Here is a 23972-nt window from a genome sequence, read left to right on the forward strand (position 1 = left end):
AGCTCCCTTAGAACCTTCGTCATCTTTTGAGCTTTCTATACCCTGCAAGCATAACCTAAACTTTTTCAGGATTGGCAGTCTTTCTTTTTTGGCTGTAGGAAGCCAGCCTGCTGCTCATTTACCCACTGGAGTCCCCTGCGGTCGTTGGATGTGGTGAGGATCTTCCCGGCACCACCTCGCAGGGCAGGCCCACAAACCCACAGACCGGACCCTCTGCATCTCAGCAGGAGAAAAGAGGGGCAGGAGCCAGGCAGATCTGAGCATCTGTTATTTGCCAGCCCCTTTGTTTTAATGAATTCTAGTGATAATTCTCATGACATCCCCATGGGGTAGATATTTAACCCCAATTTTACAATGAGGAAACAGATAATCTGAATATTAACTAACTCACCCCAGATTCAAATCCAGGTGTGTCTGATTCCACAGGTTATTCTTTCGCCATACCTGAAGTCCTGTATTTAAGAGAGAAAGAAAAAAATCCATACAGATCTATATAAGGATGATGCAGTCATAAGGTACCCCAGGCAAAATGCAAAGTGAGCCCAGAGTCTCACTAAAAAGATATGTTGCTTAAATGTCCACATGACTTGATTTTCCCTGTAATAACAGGCTAAGATGCTTAACTATGAATTATTCATAGACTGGAGGTCTCTAGTTGCATCTCTTTCTCCTCCTTATTTTGTGTTTTGGGGGGAATTTTCTTTCTGATTGTGCTTCCGCAGGTAATGGACTTAGGGAGGCACAGCAGTCAAGAGAAGATGAAACTAAAATTCTTTTATTTTCTTAAGGATCACAGAACTCAGGGCTAGACAATATCTTAAAGACCATCTAAATAAATCATCCAAATTGCGAACTTTTTCTAAACACCTATGACATGAAAACATCTCCTCCCTATAATCCTCAGTATAGCTGCTGCTTTGTTTCACCACCAATCCCCCAGATGACAAGTTCCTGTCCATGGGTTTTCTAGGTTCGTCACTGGGGTTTGGGGTTGAGGGAGGTGCTGAGGAGGCGCGTGAAATTCAATGGATAGCATTCTCCGTTATTATAGATTCCACTGTGTCTATAATAGCCTGCTTCCATTACCCTGGACAAGTGACTAGGTCCACAAATTGTTAGAGTTTCTTAGAATAAGAGGGAGGAGGGGGCTGAGACAGCATTTTCTCACCTCCAACCATTAGCTTTTCCATGGTGATCTCTCTCTCCAAAATGATTATTTCATTAAGATGTCACAACAACCCTCCGGGAACGAAGATATGTGTTCAGTCTAGATTTCTTGAGCATCTGTCACCTGCCAGGCACTACAGTGAGTGGTCACTCATTATCCCATATTACTTGTTCAAAAACTCTGTGAAGGAAGAACTTTGTTGCAATTTTACAGATGAGGAGACTGAGGCACACATAAAGCATTAAACCACAGGATCTCCTGTCTCCACTCACGTGTTTTAATAAACCACACTTGCAGTAGGGGACAGGGGTGAGTAGGGCGTCTCTCTTCCACGTAGTCATGAAGGGATCCCCGCTGACAGTGACTCTCCCTCCAGCCCTTGGCTCCTAAGGTCTTGCTGGGGGTGATGGTCCAGTCAGCTGGAAGGGAGAGCGCGGAGAAGCACGTGTGGGAGTTTAGAATGGGCCCCTTCCCCCCTCACACTGCACTGGAAACAAAACTTCAGTCCCATGGCCACACCAAGAGCTGGGAGGCTACCTACGTGGGTGATCTACTTTTGTTCCCAGTATTAGGAGGGGGGTTGCTTTTGGCAGACAGTTCCTAGTTTCTGGCACAAATCAAAATTCCTTACCTAAAGGATGGAGATTGAACCTGAAGTTCCTTCGAGTTCCAACTTGCGTGCAAACATCCACTCACTCTGAAAGTCACCTGCAATCATGGTAAATGGCCATCACCAAGGGCAAAATCATTTCCCTGGATTAAGAAGGAAAGATGCATTGTAAGGACAATGTCACAGGTTCTCTTAAGGAAATCCTCAGAGATGACCAAGGGTATTAGATCAGGTAGGATGAGGGGAGGGACAGTTACCGCAGCAAAGTCTTGTTATCCCTGCTCTGACTCAGGAGGACTCCCGCTCTCCAGCCTCCATGGTCTGTAGTCCCTTAGATGCCGTGCAAGAGCCCTTGGGCATGTTGATGCTAAAGCTGAAGGTCTTCAAGTGGCCGTGGTGCTTGGGATCCCACCCAAAGGGGAGGAACAAGCAAGTTCATCTTTCTCGCAGTCTGCAGAGAACTGGCAGAAGACTTGCAGAAGAATCTGAATTCTAGCAATCCCATCTCCCAGGCTTCCTTCTTGGGACTCAGGAAGCAGAGTTGGTGCTGAAGATGGTGAGATGAAACCTCGAATACGATGGCATCAGCTCAGGGAGGGTGACGAGTTGATGCCAGATACCAGATAACCATGTTGCTAGGTCTATTCTCTGGCCAGAGAGAGATTTTTTCTTTCCAAACCTGTTTTACAGTTTTCCTTCCCTTTCCTAAGGCAAGAATGCACAACTGAAGTTATTTTTGCTTCAAAAATTTTTAATGAGAAACTTCACGCCATGAATTTTTTTCTTTCGCAGGACAACCAGTTTGTCACTTTGTTCAAATGTAAATGTTCTCTTTTGCTTTTGAAATAAACTTCCTTTTGTAATTTTGAAAAAAAATAAAAACAAACCTTGTAAACATGAATGCTGTCTTTTACAAGATGTTTTCAAATATTTATTCTCATAACAATCTGAGAGGTAAAAAGCAGGCAGGGGGAGTAATTCCTGCCATTTTCCACAGAAAGAAAAAGATGCTGATGTGCCTGGAGGTCCCCAGTCTAGTAAAGGGGCTGGACTCAGCCATCAGGGCTCACACTGCGCTCCTGGGTCTCGCTCCACAGCCCATCACGGACTGCACGGCTGCTCTGAAAGGCAAGGTGGCACAGACGTGCCCAAGAGGGGGTAGGCGAAGCTGCCCAAGTGCTGGCACTGAAGGCTGGCAAACCAGCGGGAAACTGGCATCCCATCAACAACGGACTCGGTAGCTTCAGTACGTGAGGCACTCACACTCTTCTCTGCAAATGAACCCCAGAGGCGCCACAAGAGTCATGCTGGTTTTCTCTCCCTACCCATCCTCCTTCAGCCTCACTCTCCTTCCTTGGCGTTGGAGCCCTCGAGCTTCATCTCAACACCCTGCCTGGTTCTGCCCATTGCCTTGTGTCCCTTCCAGCCCACCAAAATTCAAGCCAGGGCATCCAAAATGCTCCCCAAGGGGCGCCGTGTTAATGCAGAATCCTGTCTCATAGCTGAAGCACGGTCTGCCCCGGAGAGGCCAAAGGATCAGCCATCACATCCCTGTGAAGACCCACCGCAGCTCCACAGGCAGGTACCACCACCGGAGCAGCGCCGCCCAAAAGAAACATGCCCGCCTCCTTCCTAAGTACCACCCCCTGCACCCCTTCCACCACTGCCTGAGCCCCAGCACCAGGGGTGACTTTACCTCTCCCACAGACAGGGACATACATGCTCAGGAAGTATTTATGTGCTCATGGACGACTGGGCAAGGCAGCCTGATGCCAAAGCAGCCCTTAGCCGTCTTCTCCTTCCCAGTGTTGATCTGGGAAGGTCAGAGTCACCATTTGGCCCCGACTGCTTTCCTACCTCACCAAAAGCACGTCTTGAACGACGATCAACATAGGCACACAGCGAATGCACCAGGGACCGTGCGTTTTAGTTCTGAAAGGCAAAGAGACTCCAGGTTTAAAGCTTCAAGAATGTGTGGCCAGCGACTCACCCACAGGGCCACCCCCTTAGACAGAAGAGGCCATGCTGGACCAGGAAGGACCCTCCCTCGGTCCCTCCGTCACCAGAAGTTTGGGCCTTTCTACAAACCACGCCGTAACTCACGGTTTCAGTAACTCACGGCTTCAGTAACTCACGGCTTCAGTCCTTCTCGCTCTCCGTTACCGGGACTTTTAAGAGCTCATCTGACTTCTCCCCCACCAATCAGCTATTCCGGAGGCTTTGTGCCAAGTTTTCATAGCTCCATAGCAGTTAAATTAGGATTAAACATCATTCAGGTGCCCTTTTGCCCAGGTAGCAACAATGAAGGGAAATGAAATCAACTGAAAGGCAGAGAGCAGAAAGAGTCTCTCTGCAGGTCTGACCCTTGAGATCCTCGGCCTCGTGGGTGCCCGGCCTCTGAGCCCCGGAGCTTAAACAGACCTGCTGCCTCCTTCCTCCCTCTCTCCCTCCTCCCCGCTTCCTCCCTCTCTCCCTCCTCCCCGCTTCCTCCCTCTCTCCATTCCTCTTTCTTTCTCTCCTTCTCTCTCCCCGTCTCTTTCTTTCAAGAAAGACTCCAGAATTTCAGGACACTGGCATCCAGCTCTCTGAAGCCTGGACAGGGGACAGGGGGGCGGTCCCCACAAGCTCTTCCTTAGACTCTCCTCCCTGCTTGACTCTGGGGGAGCTTCTGGGAAACCAGTGCCCTGGCCCAGCGTCCCCTCCAGCCACCACCAGCCTCATTTCCTGTGCACAAGAGGCCTCTGCTGGAAGAAGCAGAACTTTGCACCATCATCGAACAGCTGGCATGCCTCTTGCTACTCAAATTTTTGCGTCAGTAAAATTGGAAGGAGGCTTACCAAAAGAAAGAAATTTAGGAATTCTTCGGCTTACTGCCTGAAAATTTCTCCTCCAACTCAGGTCACAGAAGCGTGACGATTATTTTCCCTTAGTAGAGAAAACTTCAATCATTCTGTTTCTTTTGGCAAGGAAAATGTAAGACCCCTACGCCTGATCATCCCAGCCACAGCCAACTGTATTCTTTGAGGAATAATCATCATAAGCCAGCATTTACAACTCACTTACCCATCGTAGGCATTGTACATCCTTTATTTTACATAATCCTCACAGTTCTATGAGATGGTAATTCCTATTAACCTCATCTTAAAGATAAGGAAACTGAGGCTTAGAAGTTAAGTGATTTGTCCAAGTTCAGTACATGTTGGAGCCAAACTTGCATACTGGGGGTTTAATATCAGAGCAAGAGCCCATACTGCCCTCTCCAAGGCCCGGCTATGTCTCACCTCCAAGCCCTGCCTTTATCCACAAGAATACTTTTGATTATAAATTCAGAACACCTGACTATGAGTGCATTAAACAAATAGAGGCTTTCTTTTAAAAATATCATTGCAAGAAGATCCGAGACAGATCTAGATTTTACATGGAATCTTGCCTTTTAAAAATGTTAATAATATAACTTTTAAAAACAGTGCTTGGGCCTACAGAATCATCTGCTGGCCAAATATGACTTGTGTATGACCTGAACCACACTTTCTGCAATCGTACTTTCAAAATGACCAAGCAGGGGACTTCCCTGGTGGCGCAGTGGTTAAGAATCCGCCTGCCAATGCAGGGGACGCACGTTCAAGCCCTGGTCCGGGAAGATCCCACATGTCACGGAGCAACTAAGCCCGTGCGCCACAACTACTGAGCCTGTGCTCTAGAGTCAGCCCGCGTGCCACAACTACTGAAGCCCACGCACCTGGAGCCCGTGCTCCTCAACAAGAGAAGCCACCGCAATGAGAAGCCCGCGCACCGCAACAAAGAGCAGCCCCCGCTCGCTGCAACTAGAGAAAGCCCGCGCGCAGCAACGAAGACCCAACGCAGCCACAAATAAAATAAATTAAATACATTAACACAAAATGGCCAGGCAGAGTGATGAGCTAACAGCTCTGAGACAGAACCCAGGTCCTTACGTCTCCCCTTCCAGGTGCCAGGGCTGCCCCCTCACTCCTGTGGGCTCCCCTGGGTGATGCTGCTTCCAACCCTCATCCCATGCCCTGAGCAACTGCCAGTTCTGCCCACCTCCCTAGGCTTTCTTTGATGACTTAACACAGAGGTAATGATAATGGTGATAACATTTATGGAAGACGTATTGTATGCTATCAATATCTATGCATCAACCCATTCCGTCCTCACAGTTAACATAGGAGGTATGATTATTATTATCCCACGTGTACAGAAAGACCCAGGAACTTATATGCAATGTCAAACAGCCTACTAATGGAAGATCTGGAACTCAAACATAGGTATGTGTGATTTCAAAGCCCATACCTTTAACTGTTGTAGGATGCTTTGGGTTATAAACTCAGAATACCTGACTACAACTGGATTAAACAAATAGGCCTTATTTTTTATAAGACCAGAGTGAGATGATTACAAGGCTAGTTCAGTAGTTCAACATCTCTGACATCCCTCTATGTCAACGCTGTTTCCTCAAGGTCACAAAAAGGATGCAGCAGCTCCAGGTATCAGGCCTCACACAACAGCCTCTTAACTTTGGCAACAAGTCTCTCTCTTATCAGGCAGGAAAACCTTCCCTCAAAACCCCACATTAAGTATCACCTCATGTTTCATTGGCCAGAACTGAGTCACATGCCTAACCCTAGACCAATCACTGGCAAAGGAGAATAGGATTAGTATAACCAACTATGATTCAATCCCTGGGGCTGGACGCACAGCCACTTCTATTAGCAGAGAACAGGAGGAAACAGCTGTAGGATGGCCTGCCAATAATGTCTGTTCCAACTACAGGGAACATGTGAATTGTCTCCCAGGATCCAGTAAACTTTACAAAAGCTGTAATAAGTAACATTACAGAATAAGAACAAAGGGTTGTTCCCACATACATTATGAGACAGGAATGAGCACCGGTTCTCAACCAGAAATTTCCATGATCCCAACATCCCATTTCCCCAGATTTCTAGGCCATTCTGGTGTTGCTGTGTCATCCTTTGTACTCGCTCACTGCATACATAGCACAACGCGGCACAAGCTGGTGCTCAGTAAATCCCGTGCAAAGGCTGAGACCTGACCTAAGGAGTTCAGCGGCATCACAGTTGCATACTTTCTTTTCATGGCAGGATTCAGTAACCTCTGTCTAAAGAAAATGAGAGACAGTTATAAAACATGACACAGTGATGGGATGCCCTTATTTCTGAAAAGCCTGTTCATGGTTTGGCCCCTATTCGAGGGCTCAAAGATGTCATGGCAGGTTAGTCCCCTTCAGCTTATGGATCACAAGCTCAGAGCCCAGCCTAGCTGACCAGCTAGTCTTGTGCTTCCTTCCTCGTGTATTAATTACAGTGACAGCCTTTTAAGACTCCTTTCTCAACTGACATTTCTTTTCATTTATTTTTTTTTAATCATAAACTTTCAAAAAAACTTTCCTAAAGTGTTGAACAAGATGGCCTTATCCTACGTTGCTCCCCCAGAGAATATTCTTCTATCTCAAATCTGTGTCACTTTAGGAATGCTTGGGAAATACATCTATCTCTCCTGTACTCCAGTTCACTTTCATTCCAATAGCGAACAAAATCTTCCTGTTTATTTTCCAAAGTCAAGTAAGAGGAAAAATGAGAAGAGTTTTAGTGAATGTGATTGAGAATGTTACCATTTTTGCTGTTTTCTTGATTCTAAACTGGGAAGATGTAATCCTGTGAGCTGACCTCTTTCCATTTCACTCTCTGGAATGTGCTTTGCAGCCACACAGCAGAAGGACAGGATCCTGGTCTTCTCATTCTATTAATGTTTGCATAACCACTAACAGAAAAGCCTTCTCAGAAATCCAAAGCCAAGAGTGAGTACATCCAATTCTATGCCAGCAAACGTGGCAAAATAAATCTACTAAAATGGTAGAAATTATTAACCTCAGTGCCACATACAAACTGTGAAAGAACGTCTGGATGTAACTATTCTCTTACAGAATAATGTATATACAACACATTTCTCTCCTTTCATAAATTGTTGTCAGCATATATTTATGTCCATTCATTAATTTATTCTTCCTTTATAAATTCATTAGGGTCTGACATCTCCCCCCTAAACACACACTTTAAAAAAAATTCTTAGGGCTTCCCTGGTGGCACAGTGGTTGAGAGTCCACCTGCCGATGCAGGGGACACAGGTTCATGCCCTGGTCTGGGAGGATCCCACATGCCGCGGAGCGGCTGGGCCCGTGAGCCATGGCCACTGGGCCTGCGCGTCCGGAGCCTGTGCTCTGCAACAGGAGAGGCCAAAACAGTGAGAGGCCCATGATCCACAAAAAAAAAAAAAAAAGACACACAGTGGCAGACTGGATAAAAAAAACAAAAACCTACAATATACTGCCTACAAGAAACTCACTTCGGGGTAAAAGACACACACGGATTGAAAGTGAAGGGATGGAAAAAGATATTTCATGCAGATGGAAACAAGAAAGCAGGGTCACAATAGACTTTAAAACAATGGCCATAAAGAAAGACAAAGAAGGGCATTATATAATGATATAGGGATCAACACAAGAAGAGGATAGTACACTCATTAACATATATGCACCCAATATAGAAACACCTAAATACAGAAAGCAAATACTAACAGACATAAAGGAAGAAATTGACAGTAATATAATAATACTAGAAGACTTTAGCACCCCCACTGACATCAATGGACAGATCATCCAGACAGAAAATCAATAAGGCAACAGAGGTCCTAAATGACACAACAGACCAGTTGGGCTTAATTGTTATCTACAGGATACTACATCCAAAAAAAAACCAAACAAACCCAGAACACATATTCTTTTTAAGCCCATATGGAACAGTCACTAGGACAGACCACATACTAGGTCACAAAACATGCCACAACAAGTTTAGAGGACAGAAATTACTTCAAGCATCTTTTCTGCCCACAAGAGTATGAAACTAGAAATCAAACGCAGAAAGAAAAATGGGAAAAGATTGAACACACGAAACCTAAACAACATGCTACTAATAACCAATGGGTCAATGATGAACTGAAAGAAGAAATCAGAAACACCTAAAGACAAATAAAAATGAAACCACAGGGCTTCCCTGGTGGCACAGTGGTTAAGAATCCGCTTGCCAAGGCAGGGGACACAGGTTCAAGCCTTGGTCCGGGAAGATTCCACATGCTGCAGAGCAACTAAGCCCGTGCGCCACAACTACTGAGCCTGAGCTCTAGAGCCCTCAAGCCACAACTACTGAGCCCACACGCCACAACTACTGAAGCCCATACACCTAGAGCCTGTGCTCCGCAACAAGAGAAGCCACTGCAATAAGTAACCCACACACTGCAATGAAAAGTAGCCCCCACTCGCTGCAACTAGAGAAATCCTGCATGCAGCAACGAAGACTCAACACAGCCAAAAGTGAAAATAAATTAAAATAAATAAATTTATCAAAAAAATGAAAACACAACCATATAAAATCTGTGAGATGCAGCAAAAGCAATGCTAAGAGGGAAGTTCATAGCAATATAGGCCTTCATCAAGAAACATGAAGGGCTTCCCTGGTGGCGCAGTGGTTGAGAGTCCCTGCCGATGCAGGGGACACGGTTTCATGCCCCGGTCCGGGAAGATCCCAAATGCCGTGGAGCGGCTGGGCCCGTGAGCTATGGCCGCTGAGCCTGCGCGTCTGGAGCCTGTGCTCCGCAATGGGAGAGGCCACAACAGTGAGAGGCCCGGCGTACCGAAAAAAAAAAAAAAAAAAAGAAACATGAAAAATCTCAAATAAACAGCCTAACCTACCAGCTAACAGAATTAGAAAAAGAATAAACAAAACCCAAAGTCAGCAGAAGGAAGAAAATAATAAAGATCAGAGAGGAAATAAATAAAATAGAGATTAAAAACCATAGGAAAGATCAATAAAACCAAGAGCTGTTTTTTTGAAAAGATAAACTAAATCAACAAACCTCTATATAGGCTCACCAAGAAAAGAGAGAGGACCCAAATAAAATAAGAAATGAAAGAGGAGAAATAACTGATACCACAGAAATACAAAAAAATCATAAGAGAATATTATGAACAGTTATATGCCAACAAATTGAACAACCTAGAAGAAATGGACAAGGTTCCAGAAACATACAGCCTGCCAAAACTGAGTCAAAAAGAAACAGATAATTTGAACAGACTGATCACTAGAAGTGATATAGACTCTGTAATTTAAAAAAACAAAAACCAACAAACAAAACCCAAAAAACAAACAAAAACCGAAAAACAAACAAACAAAAATCTCCCTCCAAACAAAAGTCTGGGACCAGACAGCTTCACTGGGATATTCTACCAAACATACAAAGAAAAACTTATACCTATACTGCTCAAACTGTTCCAGAGATTTGAAGAGGAGGGAACACTCCCAAATCCATTCTATGAAGCTACCATTGCCATGATACCAAAACCAAAGACATTACAAAAAAGAAAATTACAGCCAATATCTTTGATGAATACAGATGCAAAAATCCTCCACAAAATATTAGGAACCTGAATCCAACAATACATACAAAGGATCATATACCACTATCAAGTTGGATTCATTCCAGGGTCGCAAGGATGGTTCAACATATGCAAATCAACGTGATATACCACATTAACAAAAGAAAAGACAAAAATCATATGATCGGGCTTCCCTGGTGGCGCAGTGGTTGGGAGTCTGCCTGCCGATGCAGGGGACACGGGTTCCTGCCCCGGTCTGGGAAGACCCCACATGCCACGGAGCGGCTGGGCCCGTAAGCCATGGCCGCTGAGCCTGCGCGTCCGGAGCCTGTGCTCCGTGACAGGAGAGGCCACAAAAGTGAGAGGCCTGCTTATCGAAAAAAAAAAAATCATATGATCATCTCAATAGACAGAGAAAAAGCATTTGACAAAATTCAACATCCATTCATGATAAAAATTCTCATCAAAGTGGATATACAGGGAACAAATCTCAACATAATAAAAGCCATTTATAATAACCCCAGAGCCAACATAATACTTAACAGTGAAAAGCTGAAAGCCTTCCCATTAATTTCAGGAACAAGACAAGGATGCCCACTCTCACCACTACTATTCAAAAAAATATCGGAAGTCCTAGCCACAGCAATCAGACAAGAAATAAAAGGCTTCCAAATTGGAAGGGAAGAGGTAATAAAACTGTCACTATTTGTAGATGACATGATACTCTATATAGAGAACCTTAAAGTCTCCACACAAAAACTATTAGAACTAATAAATGAATTCATCAAGGTAGCAGGATTTAAGATTAATATACAGAAATCTGTTGCATGTCTTTACACTAATAATGTAATATTAGAAACAGAAAGCAAAAAGAAATCCCATTTAATATTGTGTCAAAAAAATACCTAGGAATAAATTTAATCAAGGAAGTGAAAGATCTATACACTGAAAACTATAAAACATTGATAAAGAAAACTGATGGTGATTTAAAGAAATGGAAAGATAACCCATGCTCTTGGATTGGAAGAATGTAATACTGTTAAAATGGCATCATACTACCCAAAGCAATCTAAAATCTAATGCAATCACTATCAAAATACCCATGACATTTTTCACAGAACTAGAACAAATAATCCTAAAATTTATATGGAACCACAAGAGACCCTGAATTGCCAAAGCAATCCTGAAGAAAAAAATAAAGCTGGAGACATAACCCTTCCAGACTTCAGACTGTACCACAAAGCTACAGAAATCACAGTAATCAAAGCAGCATGTATTTGGCACAAAAACAGACAAACAGAATATAGAGCCCAGAAATAAACCCACGCACCTATGGCCAGCTAATCTACGTCAAAGGGAGCAATAATAGTCAATGGAGAAAAGACAACCTCTTCAAAAAGTGGTGTTGGAGAGCTGGACAGCTACATGTAAATCCATTAAACTAGAACACTCCCTCACACCATATACAAAAATAAACTCACAATGGTTTAAAGACCTAAATATAAGACAGGACACCATAAAACTCCTAGAAGAGAACACAGACAAAATATTCTCTGACGTAAACCATAGTAATCTTTTCTTAGCTCAATCTCCCAAGGCAAAAGAAATAAAAGCAAAAATAAACAAATTGAACCTAGTCAAACTTAAAAGCTCTTGCACAGTAAAGGAAACCATCAACAAAATGAAAAAACAACCCACGTACTGGGAGAAAATATTTGCAAACAATATGACCAATAAGAAGTTAATATACAAAGTATATAAACAGTCCATGCAACTTAATATCAAAAAACAAACAACCTAATCAAAAAACAGGCAGAAGACCTAAACAGACATTTTTCCAAAAAACACATACAGATGGCCAAAGTCACATGAAAGGATGCTCCACATCACTAATTATTAGAGAAATGCAAATCAAAACTACAATGAGGTATCACCTCACACCAGTCAAAATGGCTATCACTAAAAAGTCTATAAATAACAAATGCTGGAGAGGGTGTGGAGAAAAGGGAACCCTCCCACACTGCTGGTGGGAATGTAAGTCGGTGCAGCCACTATGGAGGTTCCTTAAAAAACTAAAAATAGAGTTACCATATGATTCAACAATTCCACTCCTGGGCATATGTCTGGAGAAAACTCTAATTCGAAAAGATACATGCACCCCAATGTTCACAGCAGCACTATTTACAATAGTCGAGACATGGAAGCAACCTAAATGTTCACTGACAGATGAATGGATAAAGAAGATGTAGTATGTATATGTGTGTATGTGTATATGTGTGTGGGGGGGAATATTACTCGGCCATAAAAAAGAATGAAATAATGCCATTTGCAGCAACATGGATGGGCCTAGAGATTATCATACTAAGTCAAGTAAGTCAGACAGAGAAAGACAAATGCCTTATGATATCACTTATATGTGGGATCCAAAATATGATACAAATGAACTTATTTACAAAACAGAAACAGACTCACAGATGTAGAAAACAAACTTATAGTTACCAAAGGGGAAAGAAGGTGGGAGAGGGATAAATTAGGAGCTTGGGACTAGCAGATACAAACTACTATATATAAAATAGATAAACAACAAGGTCCTACTGTATACCAGCTGGTATACTGAATCACATTGCTGTATACCACACACTAACATAACATTAAAAATCAACTAAAATTCCATTAAAAATTTTTAATTAAAAAAATAAAAAGTAAAAAAAATTGAGGTGGATCTCTTGTCTACAGTACTAAAAAAAAATATGTGTTATATACATATATACAATGGAATATTACTCAGCCTTAAAAAATGAAATATTGGGACTTCCCTGGTGGTCCAGTGGTTAAGAATCTGTCTTGCAATGCAGGGGAAGCTGGTTCAATCCCTGCTTGGGAAACTAAGATCCCACATGCCGCAGGGCAACTAAACCCACGTGCCACAACTATAGAGTCCACATGCTCTGGAGCCCACGCACCACAACTAGAGAGAAGCTTGCACACCCCAACAAAGAGGCCACGTGCCTCAATGAAGGATCCCGCATGCTGCAACTAAGACCTGATGCAGCCAAAAAATAAATAAATAAATAATTTAAAAAATGAAATATTGCCATTTACAGCAACATGGATGAACCTAGAGAATATCACACTTAGTGAAGCAAGTCAGAGAAAGACAAATATTATATGCTATTACTTACATGTGGAATCTAAAAAAATAATGCAAATGAGTCTATATACAAAACAGGAGGGACTTCCCTGGTGGTCCAGTGGTTAAGATTTTGCCTTCCAACGCACGGGGTGAGGGTTCGATCCTTGGTTGGGGAGCTAAGATCCCACATGCCTTGCGGCCAAAAAAAACCAAAACATAAAAAAACAGAAGTAATATTGTAACAACTTCAATAAAGACTTTAAAAATGGTCCACATCAAAAAATATTTTAATAAACAAAACAAAAAACAGGAACAGGAACAGACTCACAGACAGAGAAAACAAATTTATGGTTACCAAAGAGGAGGAGAGAGGAGGGCAAAGTAGGAGTATGGGATTAACAGATACACACTACTATATATAAAACAGATAAACAATAAGGATTTACTGTATAGCACAAGGAATTATATTCAATATACTGTAATAACCTATAGTGGTAAATAATCTGAAAATACATATATATAAGTGAATCACCTTGTGGTACACCTGAAACTAATGCAATATTGTATTAGCTATACTTCAATTTTAAAACAAGAAAGAAAAAAGGCATCTGCCTTTATTTGCTTCATTTTTACCCTTGCTTCACGTACTGAGTGATAATGATGTTAAAAAAGTATGACTGGGACTTCCCTGGTGGCGCAGTGGTTGGGGGTCCGCCTGCCAATGCAGGGGACACGGGTTCATGCCCCGGTCCAGGAAGATCCCACATGCCGCGGAGCGGCTGGGCCCGTGAGCCATGGCCGCTGAGCCTGCGCGTCCGGAGCCTGTGCTCCGCAATGGGAGAGGCCACAACAGTGAGAGGCCCGCGTACGGCCAAAAAAAAAAAAAAAAACAGTATGAATAGCATTTATTTTGTTCCAGACCCTATTTGTTTAATCTTTACCACTACCTTTGAAGGTTAGAGATTACTATCTCCATTTTACAGATGAGAAAACTAAAATCTAGAAGATCAAGTGGTTGCGCAAGGTCACACAGCCAATAAGCCTAAGAACTTGGATTCTGACTCAAGTTAGCGTGGCCGGAAGCCCTGCACTCTCTAGACAAGAGGGTCACACCCCAGAATGGTGCCTCCATTTACAGAGCCTTCACTAAGTGTCAGTACTGGGCCAAGCCCTTGAACCACATTTTTAATTTATTCTTCAAAGCACACTTACAGGGACTTCCCTGGTGGTGCAGTGGTTAAGAATCCGCCTGCCAGTGCAGGGGACATGGGTTCAATCCCTGGTCCAGGAAGATCCCACATGCCGCGGAGCAACAAAACCTGTGTGCTACTGAGCCTGTGCTCTAGAGCTCACGAACCACAACTACTGAAGCCCAAGCGCCTAGAGCCTGTGCTCCGCAACAAGAGAGGCCACCGCGAGAAGCTCACGCACCACAATGAAGAGTAGTCCCCGCTCGCCACAACTAGAGAAAGCCCGCATGCAGCAATGAAGAGCAAACACAGCCAAAAATAAATAAATAAATAAATTTTAAAACCCACACTTACAAGGTGAGTGTAATTATTCCCACTGTACCACAAGAAAACCGAACGTAGAAGTTAAATAACTTGATTAAGGTTACAGAGCTAGTAAGGGCAGAATTGCAATGTATTGGGTCGTTACAGAAAGATATTAGGGAAAAACCCAAACAAAGTTTTTGGGTTTGGCCAACCCAGTAAATTCTGGCCCATCAACTTCAAAGGCCACCTCACAGGGCACCTAGCACAGAAAAATGCTCTAGTGAATGGAAAGGTGTGTCCTCCCTGTCCCCCAGCAACAGTGACAAGAAAGTGATATAATATTTATCAGGTAAGAATCTTCTGGGTTACATCCCTAAGTCACAGCCTTTCATAAGGCTGTTATATATATTTTGAAATAACACATAAAATGAGGGAACTCATAGATACTGAAGGAGAGGCCTGGGTTGGCTGCATTTATTTTCTTTTTAGTCTCTGAACCACGGCCAAAAGTTTCTCAGCTTTAAAACCAAAACTATTATCTATTTAGTCTTGATTCTAAAGCCAAACTCTCACCGCCAGTCCACTCTATAACCAATTACCTGATTCTTCTTAGAGAAGACCCCTCAAATATCCTGGATTAGATTCTTCAAACTCTTCAAGTTTATCAAATAGACTAAAAACTTGACCAGAGCTAAATGGAAATTAAGGCTCAGCATGGTACTGGGCAAAACTGAGTGTTCATAGAATGAGGAAATAAGCCACAAGTGAAACACCAAGTTGTCGATGCAATTTATATAACTTTAAAATTTTAACATAATTTCAAACTTACAGAAAAGTCACAAAAGCAGAACAAAAAATTCCTATACACCTTTACCCAAATTGGCTACTTATTAACATTTTGCCCCCTTTGCTTCATTACCAATGTAATTTTATAAACATGATAATGCAGAATAAAATGATTTCATAGCAATTATAATTAATCAAAATTTTTTAAGATAGTTCAAACTCAAGTTAAAGGAAATACCACTTTGCTGCCAGGATCACCAAGTACAAATCTAACCACAACCTTGAATTGGAAAGCTCACTGGATTCAACCAAATCTGAAACCCATACATAACAATGGGTGACCTATGTCAGGACACCCGAAAGTTTCCAAAGGGACCATGGTGATGTCCATTTCAATGTGAGCTTTTTTTCCAAAGGAGAATCACTCTAATGGCCTTTGAAAAAATAAATTATTATTGTTAAAACAATATTTTTTAAAAAACATTGCCAATGAAAACAGGACTCCTACCCAAAAAGTAACTGAATGACAACAATCAACTCCCCAAACTTTCCAGCAATAGCAACCAATATGGCTACCACCCAGAAATCTCTTTCTCTTGTGACATTTGAATCTCCATTTCCTCTGGAAATAACAACAAAGCAGTTTCAATCCGATTATTTGGTATTTCTCAAAGCTAACCACGAGAGCCTACGTGACCTCACGACCTTCCACATTTGATTCCACAGATACCGCAATAATTACGTACCTGTGATTCCCTTAAAGGGCTGCAATGTGGACAGACCTCCTTTTGGGGCTTGGAGAAGCAGTTGGGTTATAACTGGTTCATGTGGTGCAAAAGCTGTGGGGGAATGGGCTAAAACCACAGTCCTGGTGCAGACTGGACGGCACCTAGGCACAGCTTTGTTGGAGGAGGACATCACCTGAGTACACAGCCTTCCCTGGGAGAATGCACCGTACAAACTCTTCACCAAGTGGTTATGCAGACACCTGACAGCAAGCAGACGCGTTTCCTGGCTTCTTCAACTTGTTTCTGGTTGCCTTCAGCTCCTGCAAATACAACCTGGATTCCCTCAGTAAATATCGGCCAGCGAAGTCACATGAAAAGATAGCTCCAATTCACTCTCATTGGTGGGTTTCCAAGGGTAAAAGAATACAGTCCGTGTCTTCTCAGTCATGAGAAAACCATTGTCACTGAATCTCCCTGGGATGCTTCCTACATCCAACCAAACAAAGGGAGCAACAGCTGAGGTTTTCAGATGAAAAACAAATGTGTCCCCTTGCTGAGAGATGGTGGCCTGAAAGAAAAGGATAAATGAAGTGAAGGAGGAAGGCAGAGCTCTTTATTCTATATACAGCGCCTAGCAGAACGTCGATGCGGCTAACAAGCAGTGCATATCCTACAACTTTGGTTCTGCAGCTGCTAAAGTCATACATTCCATGCACTGTGTCAGATGCTAAAAAATACCTGGAAATGTATTGAAGGCTGTGGAAAATTACCAAATTGTAATCTCAAACCAGGCGGGGGGTGGGGGGAGCGGAATATGTAGTCTCCAATTATTAAGAAGAATATTTCACATGAATCTCAAGGCTTTGTAGCTTTCACAGCTTTATATCTTTTTCTCAGGGTCTCATTAAGAGAGGCACATTTCTGCACCAGGGCTGGGTGGTTTAAATGACTTTCTCAGAATCTGTGTGGAGCTGGCTGCAGAGCACAGCCATGATGCTCACCTTCTAGTCTTCTGAGGAGATCCTGCAATCTAGGCAGCAGCCGGCTGGGCATCTCCAAAAGCTCTACCAATAGAGCTCTCTCTCTTTTATTGCATCGTCAGTAAAGTCATATTATTAGTACTTTTTTTTTATTCAGCTCAAATTAATTTGCTTTTCATATTACTCTTGACAGATTTACTAATGTTCATTCTTAGGTATCTATCACATTGTACTCATTCGGAACCATCTAAATGAAATTATTTATTTTCCTATTCATTTGGATATAAGTCCATCCAACTTTGAAATATTTGAAAAAATCTTCATAATGTGAATTCTCAGCTTTGTAATCCGACCCTTAACTTTCTTGCTTTAATTTTTTTTCCTTCTTTTTTAAATTAATTTTTATTGGAGTACAGTTGCTTTACATTAGCACTTTTAACACATGTGAATCCCACACGATATCAGCAAAGGAGAGCACAGTTTAAGTCTTGTCATTCATTAGCCTCTTAGCACAGGCAGAGAGTGCGGCAGAGCTGCTTCCTGGGGGCTTGTGAGCCTCTCTCACTGTGAGTACACAGTTGAGTGGGACCTGGCATTCCAGCCGTGCATCTGTCATGAAACATGACTCTTCAACATGCATACATGCCACGCCATAGGTCTGACATTATAGGTTATGGGTGACATAAAGAATTTCCAAGGGCAATTTTTACTATATATAACTTAGCCTGAGACAGCATGCCGGGTTCTGAGTTATTAACAAGAAGAAGAAGCAAAAAAGAAACAAAATGTATTAGGTAGCTCTCAGAGGGTCAGAGATGCAGGCTTGAAGTTAGATGTCAAATTCCCAAATCATGCCACCCACCTATTCTGAGGAAGACCCTAAAGCAGCTGCAGGCACACAGTTTACATGGCTGCCCCTGGCTGCCACCGAGCCTGCAGGGAAGCCTCAGCTACTCTGTCCCAAGGCCAAGGCCAGAAGGGACACTGGCACCTGCTCACTCTTGTTGCTGCCTTCTTCTGATTGGAAACCTTGTCTCTGCATATCTGACTGCAGAGCCCAGAGCTCAAGCTTGTACTCTGGCTTCAGGGATACAGGGAGGAAAACCCAGTCCCCAGCATCCCCCTGAGGATACTATATCCAAGTGCCTGGCCTACGTTAAGCCTACAATAACGTTAACTATCGTTACTATTAGTGTTGTTATTGTTGTTCTATCCCTTTAGGATAGGCAAAGTCTCATTGAAATCCAGCTGAGGTAGGACACAGGAAAAAGTCCCACCTCTCCCGCAGCCCAGTTATCTCAAAGTAATGGAGGCCCAGATGAGGAAAGAAAGAGTTGGAAATCCTGTCTAGAGACTGCAAATTTGTCTACTACATAGTTTTGTGCTTTTTTTCTGGAAAGAAGCTATGTAAATGTATGTCATTTCCTTCATATTTGCCCTATATCAGTTGTTACAGATAGATTTCATTATGGGAATACTTCATTATTAATTGGGAAGGAAGCTATGCTTTCATTTCAAGGACTGAGTTTTGATATGATTTCCAAAGCAAACGTAAAAAATCCTCTCACTTAAGTCTTCTCAATGAAATCTAAAACAAACTTAAAATTGATTAAAAATAGAGAATGAAAATATTCTTCTAGGAAGTTTCAATCACTACATGGAGAGGGGGAAAGGGAAGGAAAGGTTTTCAATCAACTAGACAGATTCCAAATTTTCTAACTACACAATTTTTTTTTTTTTCTACGTGGGCCTCTCACTGTCGTGGCCTCTCCCGTCACGGAGCACAGGCTCCGGACGTGCAGGCTCAGCGGCCATGGCTCACGGGCCCGGCCGCTCCACGGCATGTGGGATCCTCCCGGACCGGGGCACGAACCCGTGTTCCCTGCATCGGCAGGCGGACTCTCAACCACTGTGCCACCAGGGAAGCCCTAGCTACACAATTTTTATAACAACATATCATATCCCGATCGTCCCTTTTTTTCCCTTGGCAGTGATAAAGAGATCTGGTGATTGAGCAACATGGAAGCAATAAATCAGAGAGTAGAGTGACAGTTTTTTAAATGAATAGACTCTCCTTAAAAATGCAAAATTAGGGCTTCCCTGGTGGCGCAGTGGTTGAGAGTCCGCCTGCCGATGCAGGGGACACGGGTTCGTGCCCCGGTCCGGGAAGATCCCACATGCCGCGGAGCGGCTGGGCCCGTGAGCCATGGCCGCTGAGCCTGCGCGTCCGGAGCCTGTGCTCTACAACGGGAGAGGCCGCAACAGTGAGAGGCCCGCGTATCACAAAAATAAAAACAAACAAACAAACAAAAACTGCAAAATTAAGAGTGCTTCTACCGGGCTCCATTGTTTCCTGGCTACGGACTTTAAACTCATTACTCGGTCCCTCCAAGCACATTTGCTCACTTGTATATGCAGATGATAATACTTCATGGTTGATGCAGTAAAGCCCCCAGGACAGACAGAGCCTGGAACCTAGAGGAGGAGCAGTCAGTGGGGATGTCGACTCCTGCTGCCTTGCCCTCCACTGCACCAGCCTGACTAGGGAGGTGTGATGGGAGAGCAGGAGTGGCAGGAACCTTAAGCTCTGACAAATGCTGAATTAGAAATAAACATTATTTGCTCTTTGCTTCCAGTGGGAAGGGGCCCATCTTCCCCGGGTCCCAGGTAAGCTCAGTACCAAGCAGAAATTTTGCAAAAAAGCAGGACAGTTCCACAAAGCCACGGTGGCCCCAGACCCCTGGTGCTTACAGTGATATTTGCCTTGTGGAGCCCCTTGGCCTCCTTTGGTGAGGACAGGAAGTGATAGCTGGTTGGGCTCAAGAGCTCCCTGTCAGTTGACAGGTAAAAGGAAACCACACAGCTTTGTCGTGTACAGTTTGTACATCCTCTTAATAACTCAGCTACTGGCTTCTCATAGAGAAGAGCAGATTCCCCTGCTTTCATCACAAAAGGCTTAGTCGTCTCGGAGCACACGGGCTCCAGGGAACTCCATGTGTGGACTCTCACCTGGGGAGAAACAAGACAGAAAAAAACCAAACATTCTTAGTTACTATTTTTTTTTTAGAGAATAATAGTAGTAATAATAGATGAAAGTCAGAATAGCAGAACCGGTTAAGAGACTGGGAAACTTGGGTTTAACCTCAGCCCCACCAAGTACTTGTCATGTAACCAAGAAGTTAACTTCCCAAAGTATCCATTTCTTCAAACGTAAAATGAGAATAATAACAGCACTAACTCCACAGGCTGTTGTGAGAATTAAGCAAGTTATGGAAGGCACAGGACCTGGCACATTATAGTTAATTCATAGACTTGACCTGTTCTCAATGTCCTCCTAACTGTAGCCATCCAAGACTTCTTTGAGTTTCTATCCTTTCTTTTAGCTAAAATTGTTTTAAATACAAGTTCATTTTTCCACATATATATTCTGAATAATTTTACTGATTTCCACTTTAACATACTGTTTTAAATGATTTCTTTTGGTAAAGTTTAGCCTATTTCCAGCTTCTCATGATTATAAATAACCTTAGATCTAACTGGCATTTTACAGTTTACAGTGCACAGTCATCTAATGACTGTATTCACTATCCATAGAAATCCTTTAAGAAGGCAGGCTGGTGTCATTTTACAGATGAGGAAACTGAATCAAGACATTAAGGTCATAGAATAAATAGCAGAATTTTTCCCTGAGTATAGGTTTTCCAATTCCAAGAACAGCTCATTTTCTGCTGCAAGCACTAGAGACATTTTGATACAAATTAATTTCTCTTTTCTTTTTTCCAAAAAAAATAGAACCAAATAACTAAAGAAATCTAAAATTCGCCCTCTACCACAGAGAGAAAAATATCCAAGCAACTTACAGTCAGCATCATCTTGTGGTCTGAGTGAAGGTCTGACACACCGTAGATGAAAAACACATCTTCATTCTCAAAACCCACCGGCAACAGCGGAGCGAAGAAATGCCGAGCAAAATAATGAAGCATTTTCCACTTTCCTCCATACTCTAAAAGTAATCAGTTGGGTTAGGAAACAAGGGTCAAGCCGTCGGAGTCATCAACCACATGGCCCAGCTGTGTAACCTGTCATAATTCAGGGCACTGAGCAGAGACGGGAGGGCTGACAGTGGAGGGAACCCACGTTTGTTGAGGGCAAGTAGCATTTTTGGACGTCACCTCATGTCAGCCTCAAATCGGAGTGAGGCAGCCATTAACATCGCACTTTTCAAATGAGGAAATGGAGCTCAAGCAGTTAAGTCAAACATGCCACTGGCAGTATTTTGAGCCCAGACCTGATTCCTAGCTAGCACTTTCTCATATGCAACTCTGCTTCCAGGAGCTCAATGTATCAATGTTCCTTTTCCCTACATACACATGAAAAAGGGAGTCCATAGCATTGGCAGTGAACATCTGTTACAAATATTCATTTCGCTAGTATTACTTAGCAAAAATACTATTATAGAGGCTGGCCAAGATGGTGGAGCAGGAAGACCCTGCGCTCACCTCCTCTCATGAGCACACCAAAATCACAACTATTTGCAGCGCAACTATTAATGAGAAAGACCAACATCTAGCAGAAAAGATCATCTACTACTAAAGATATAAAGAAGGAACCAGAACAAGATGGATAGGAGAGGCAGAGTTGCACAGAGTCAAGACCCACACCCCAGGAGTGGGTGACCCACAAATGTAAGAATCATTACAACTGCAGAGGTACTCCGCAAGGAACAAGGGGTCTGAGCCCCCTATTGGGCTCCCCAGCCCAGGGATCCTGCACCAGGAAGACAAGTCCCCAGCCCCGAGAATGTGTGGCTTTGAAGGCCTGCAGGGATTAATTTCAGGAGTCCCAGAGGGCTGGGGGAAATAGAGACTCCCCTCTTAAAGGGCTCACACAAAATCTCACACACTCCAGGAACCAGGGCCGAAGCAGTAATTTGAAAGGAGCCTAAATCAGACTCATTTGCTGATCTTGGAGAGTCTGCCAAAGAGGCAGCAAGCAACTGGAGCTCACCCTGGAGACACAGACACTGGCAAGCGCCATTTTGGAATCCTCCCTCTAGCTGATTGGCACCAGGACCCAGCCTCACCCACCAGCCTGTTCACACCAGTACTGGAACGCCTCAGACCAAGCAATTAGCTGGACAACCACCAGCAGACAGGCTGCCTTAAGACCTCCTGAGCCCAAGGCACCTCAGGACATGGTCCTGTCCACCAGAGGGCCCAGGACCCAGTGCCATACAACAGTGTGCAAGCACTAGCCTCAGGACCCCCAGGGCCTGACAGCCAGAAATCCTGGGGCCCAGCTCCAGCCACCAGCCAGCCAGCACTAGCCCCAGAACATCCTGGGCCTTGGCTTCACCCAACAACAATTCAAAATCAGCTCTGGGACACTGGGCCCTGCAGCCAGAGACCCTAGGAGTCAGCTCTGCCCACCAGTGGGCCAGCACTAGCCCCAGGACCCAGATTCACCTACTGGCTCCAGGTTCCCCTGGACACCAACTCCACCCACCAATGGGCAGACACCAGCCCCAGGACCACTGCAGCCCTACAGCCTACCTTGTTGGACACAGCCAACAGAGCAGATTGGAACCAGCCCCAGGACCCCCGGGCCTGGGCCCCACCCACCAGCAGACCAACACCAGCTCTGAGAAACCTTGGATGCATCAGCCAGCTGCCCTGGGATCCAGCCCCACTCACCAATGGGCCAGCACCAGCTTTGGAATACCCCAGAACCTGCAGCCAGCCATATCAGGAACTGGCCCCACCCACCAGCAGGCCAACACTAGATCCAGGAACCCCAGCCCTGTAACCACCCACCCCAGAACCTGGCTCTGCCCACGACGGAAACAGCAGTAGCCCTGGGACCCTCCAGGGTTCTGCAACCAGCAGCCTCATGACCCAGCCCCACCAACCAGTGGCTGGCAGGGTCCACACAAGGCAGGGCCTGGAAACCAATTGGGCCAAAGGCCAGCCATGCCTACTAGACCAACGACACCAGTAAGCCCACCACACAGAAGGACCCATGCACCCCACATAGGGGGTACCCCTAGAGCATATAGCTCTGATGACCAGAGGGGAGTGAGCTGCTGGGACACACATTGTATCTCTTACAAAAGGCCACTTCTCCAAGATCAGGAAACATTACCAATCTACCAGATACATAGAAATAAAAAAAGAGCAAGTTAGGCAAAATGAGGCAACAGAGGAACATGTTCCAAACAAAGGAAGAAGATAAAACCCCAGATGAAGAACTAAGTGAAGTGGAGATAGGTAATCTACCTAAGAAAGAGTTCAGGGTGATGATCATAAAGATGATCAAAGAATGCAGGAGAGGAATGGAGGAACACAGTGAGAAGTTTAACAAAGAGTTTTAAGATATAAAGAACTAAACAGAAATGAAAACTACAACAATTGAAAAATACACTAAAAGAAATCAACAGTAGATGAAATGATACAGAGGAATGGATCAGGGAGATGGAAGACAGAGTAGTGGAAATCACTGAAGCTGAACAGAAAAAAGAATAAAAAGAAAAGAGAACAGTTTAAGAGACCTCTGGTACAAAATCAAGTGCACTAATATTCATATTATAGGGTCTCAGAAGGAGAAG

General features: G+C 43.8%; 1 protein-coding gene and 1 long non-coding RNA gene across 2 annotated transcripts in view; both read right to left on the minus strand.

Annotated features, from left to right (window-relative positions):
• Positions 1–1245: 1245 nt before the first annotated feature.
• Positions 1246–1900, minus strand: LOC308622340. Its single transcript, XR_014016612.1, has 3 exons — positions 1800–1900; positions 1441–1587; positions 1246–1348 (listed from the first exon to the last, which is right to left on the minus strand). It is a non-coding gene; the product is annotated as an uncharacterized lncRNA (long non-coding RNA).
• Positions 1901–15657: 13757 nt separating this feature from the next.
• Positions 15658–23972, minus strand: part of MANBA (mannosidase beta) — a 136938-nt gene continuing 128623 nt past the window's right edge. The window contains exons 15-17 of the mRNA XM_081252712.1: positions 21229–21371; positions 20120–20377; positions 15658–16956 (exon numbers count right to left, since the gene is read on the minus strand). Of these exons, the coding sequence (XP_081108838.1) occupies positions 16732–16956; positions 20120–20377; positions 21229–21371 (626 nt within the window). The 3' untranslated portion in view covers positions 15658–16731. The remainder of the gene's footprint in view (positions 16957–20119; positions 20378–21228; positions 21372–23972) is intronic.

Source organism: Mesoplodon bidens (genome assembly GCF_964165515.1).
Source record: "Mesoplodon bidens genome assembly, chromosome: 1".
Lineage (NCBI taxonomy): Eukaryota > Metazoa > Chordata > Mammalia > Artiodactyla > Ziphiidae > Mesoplodon > Mesoplodon bidens.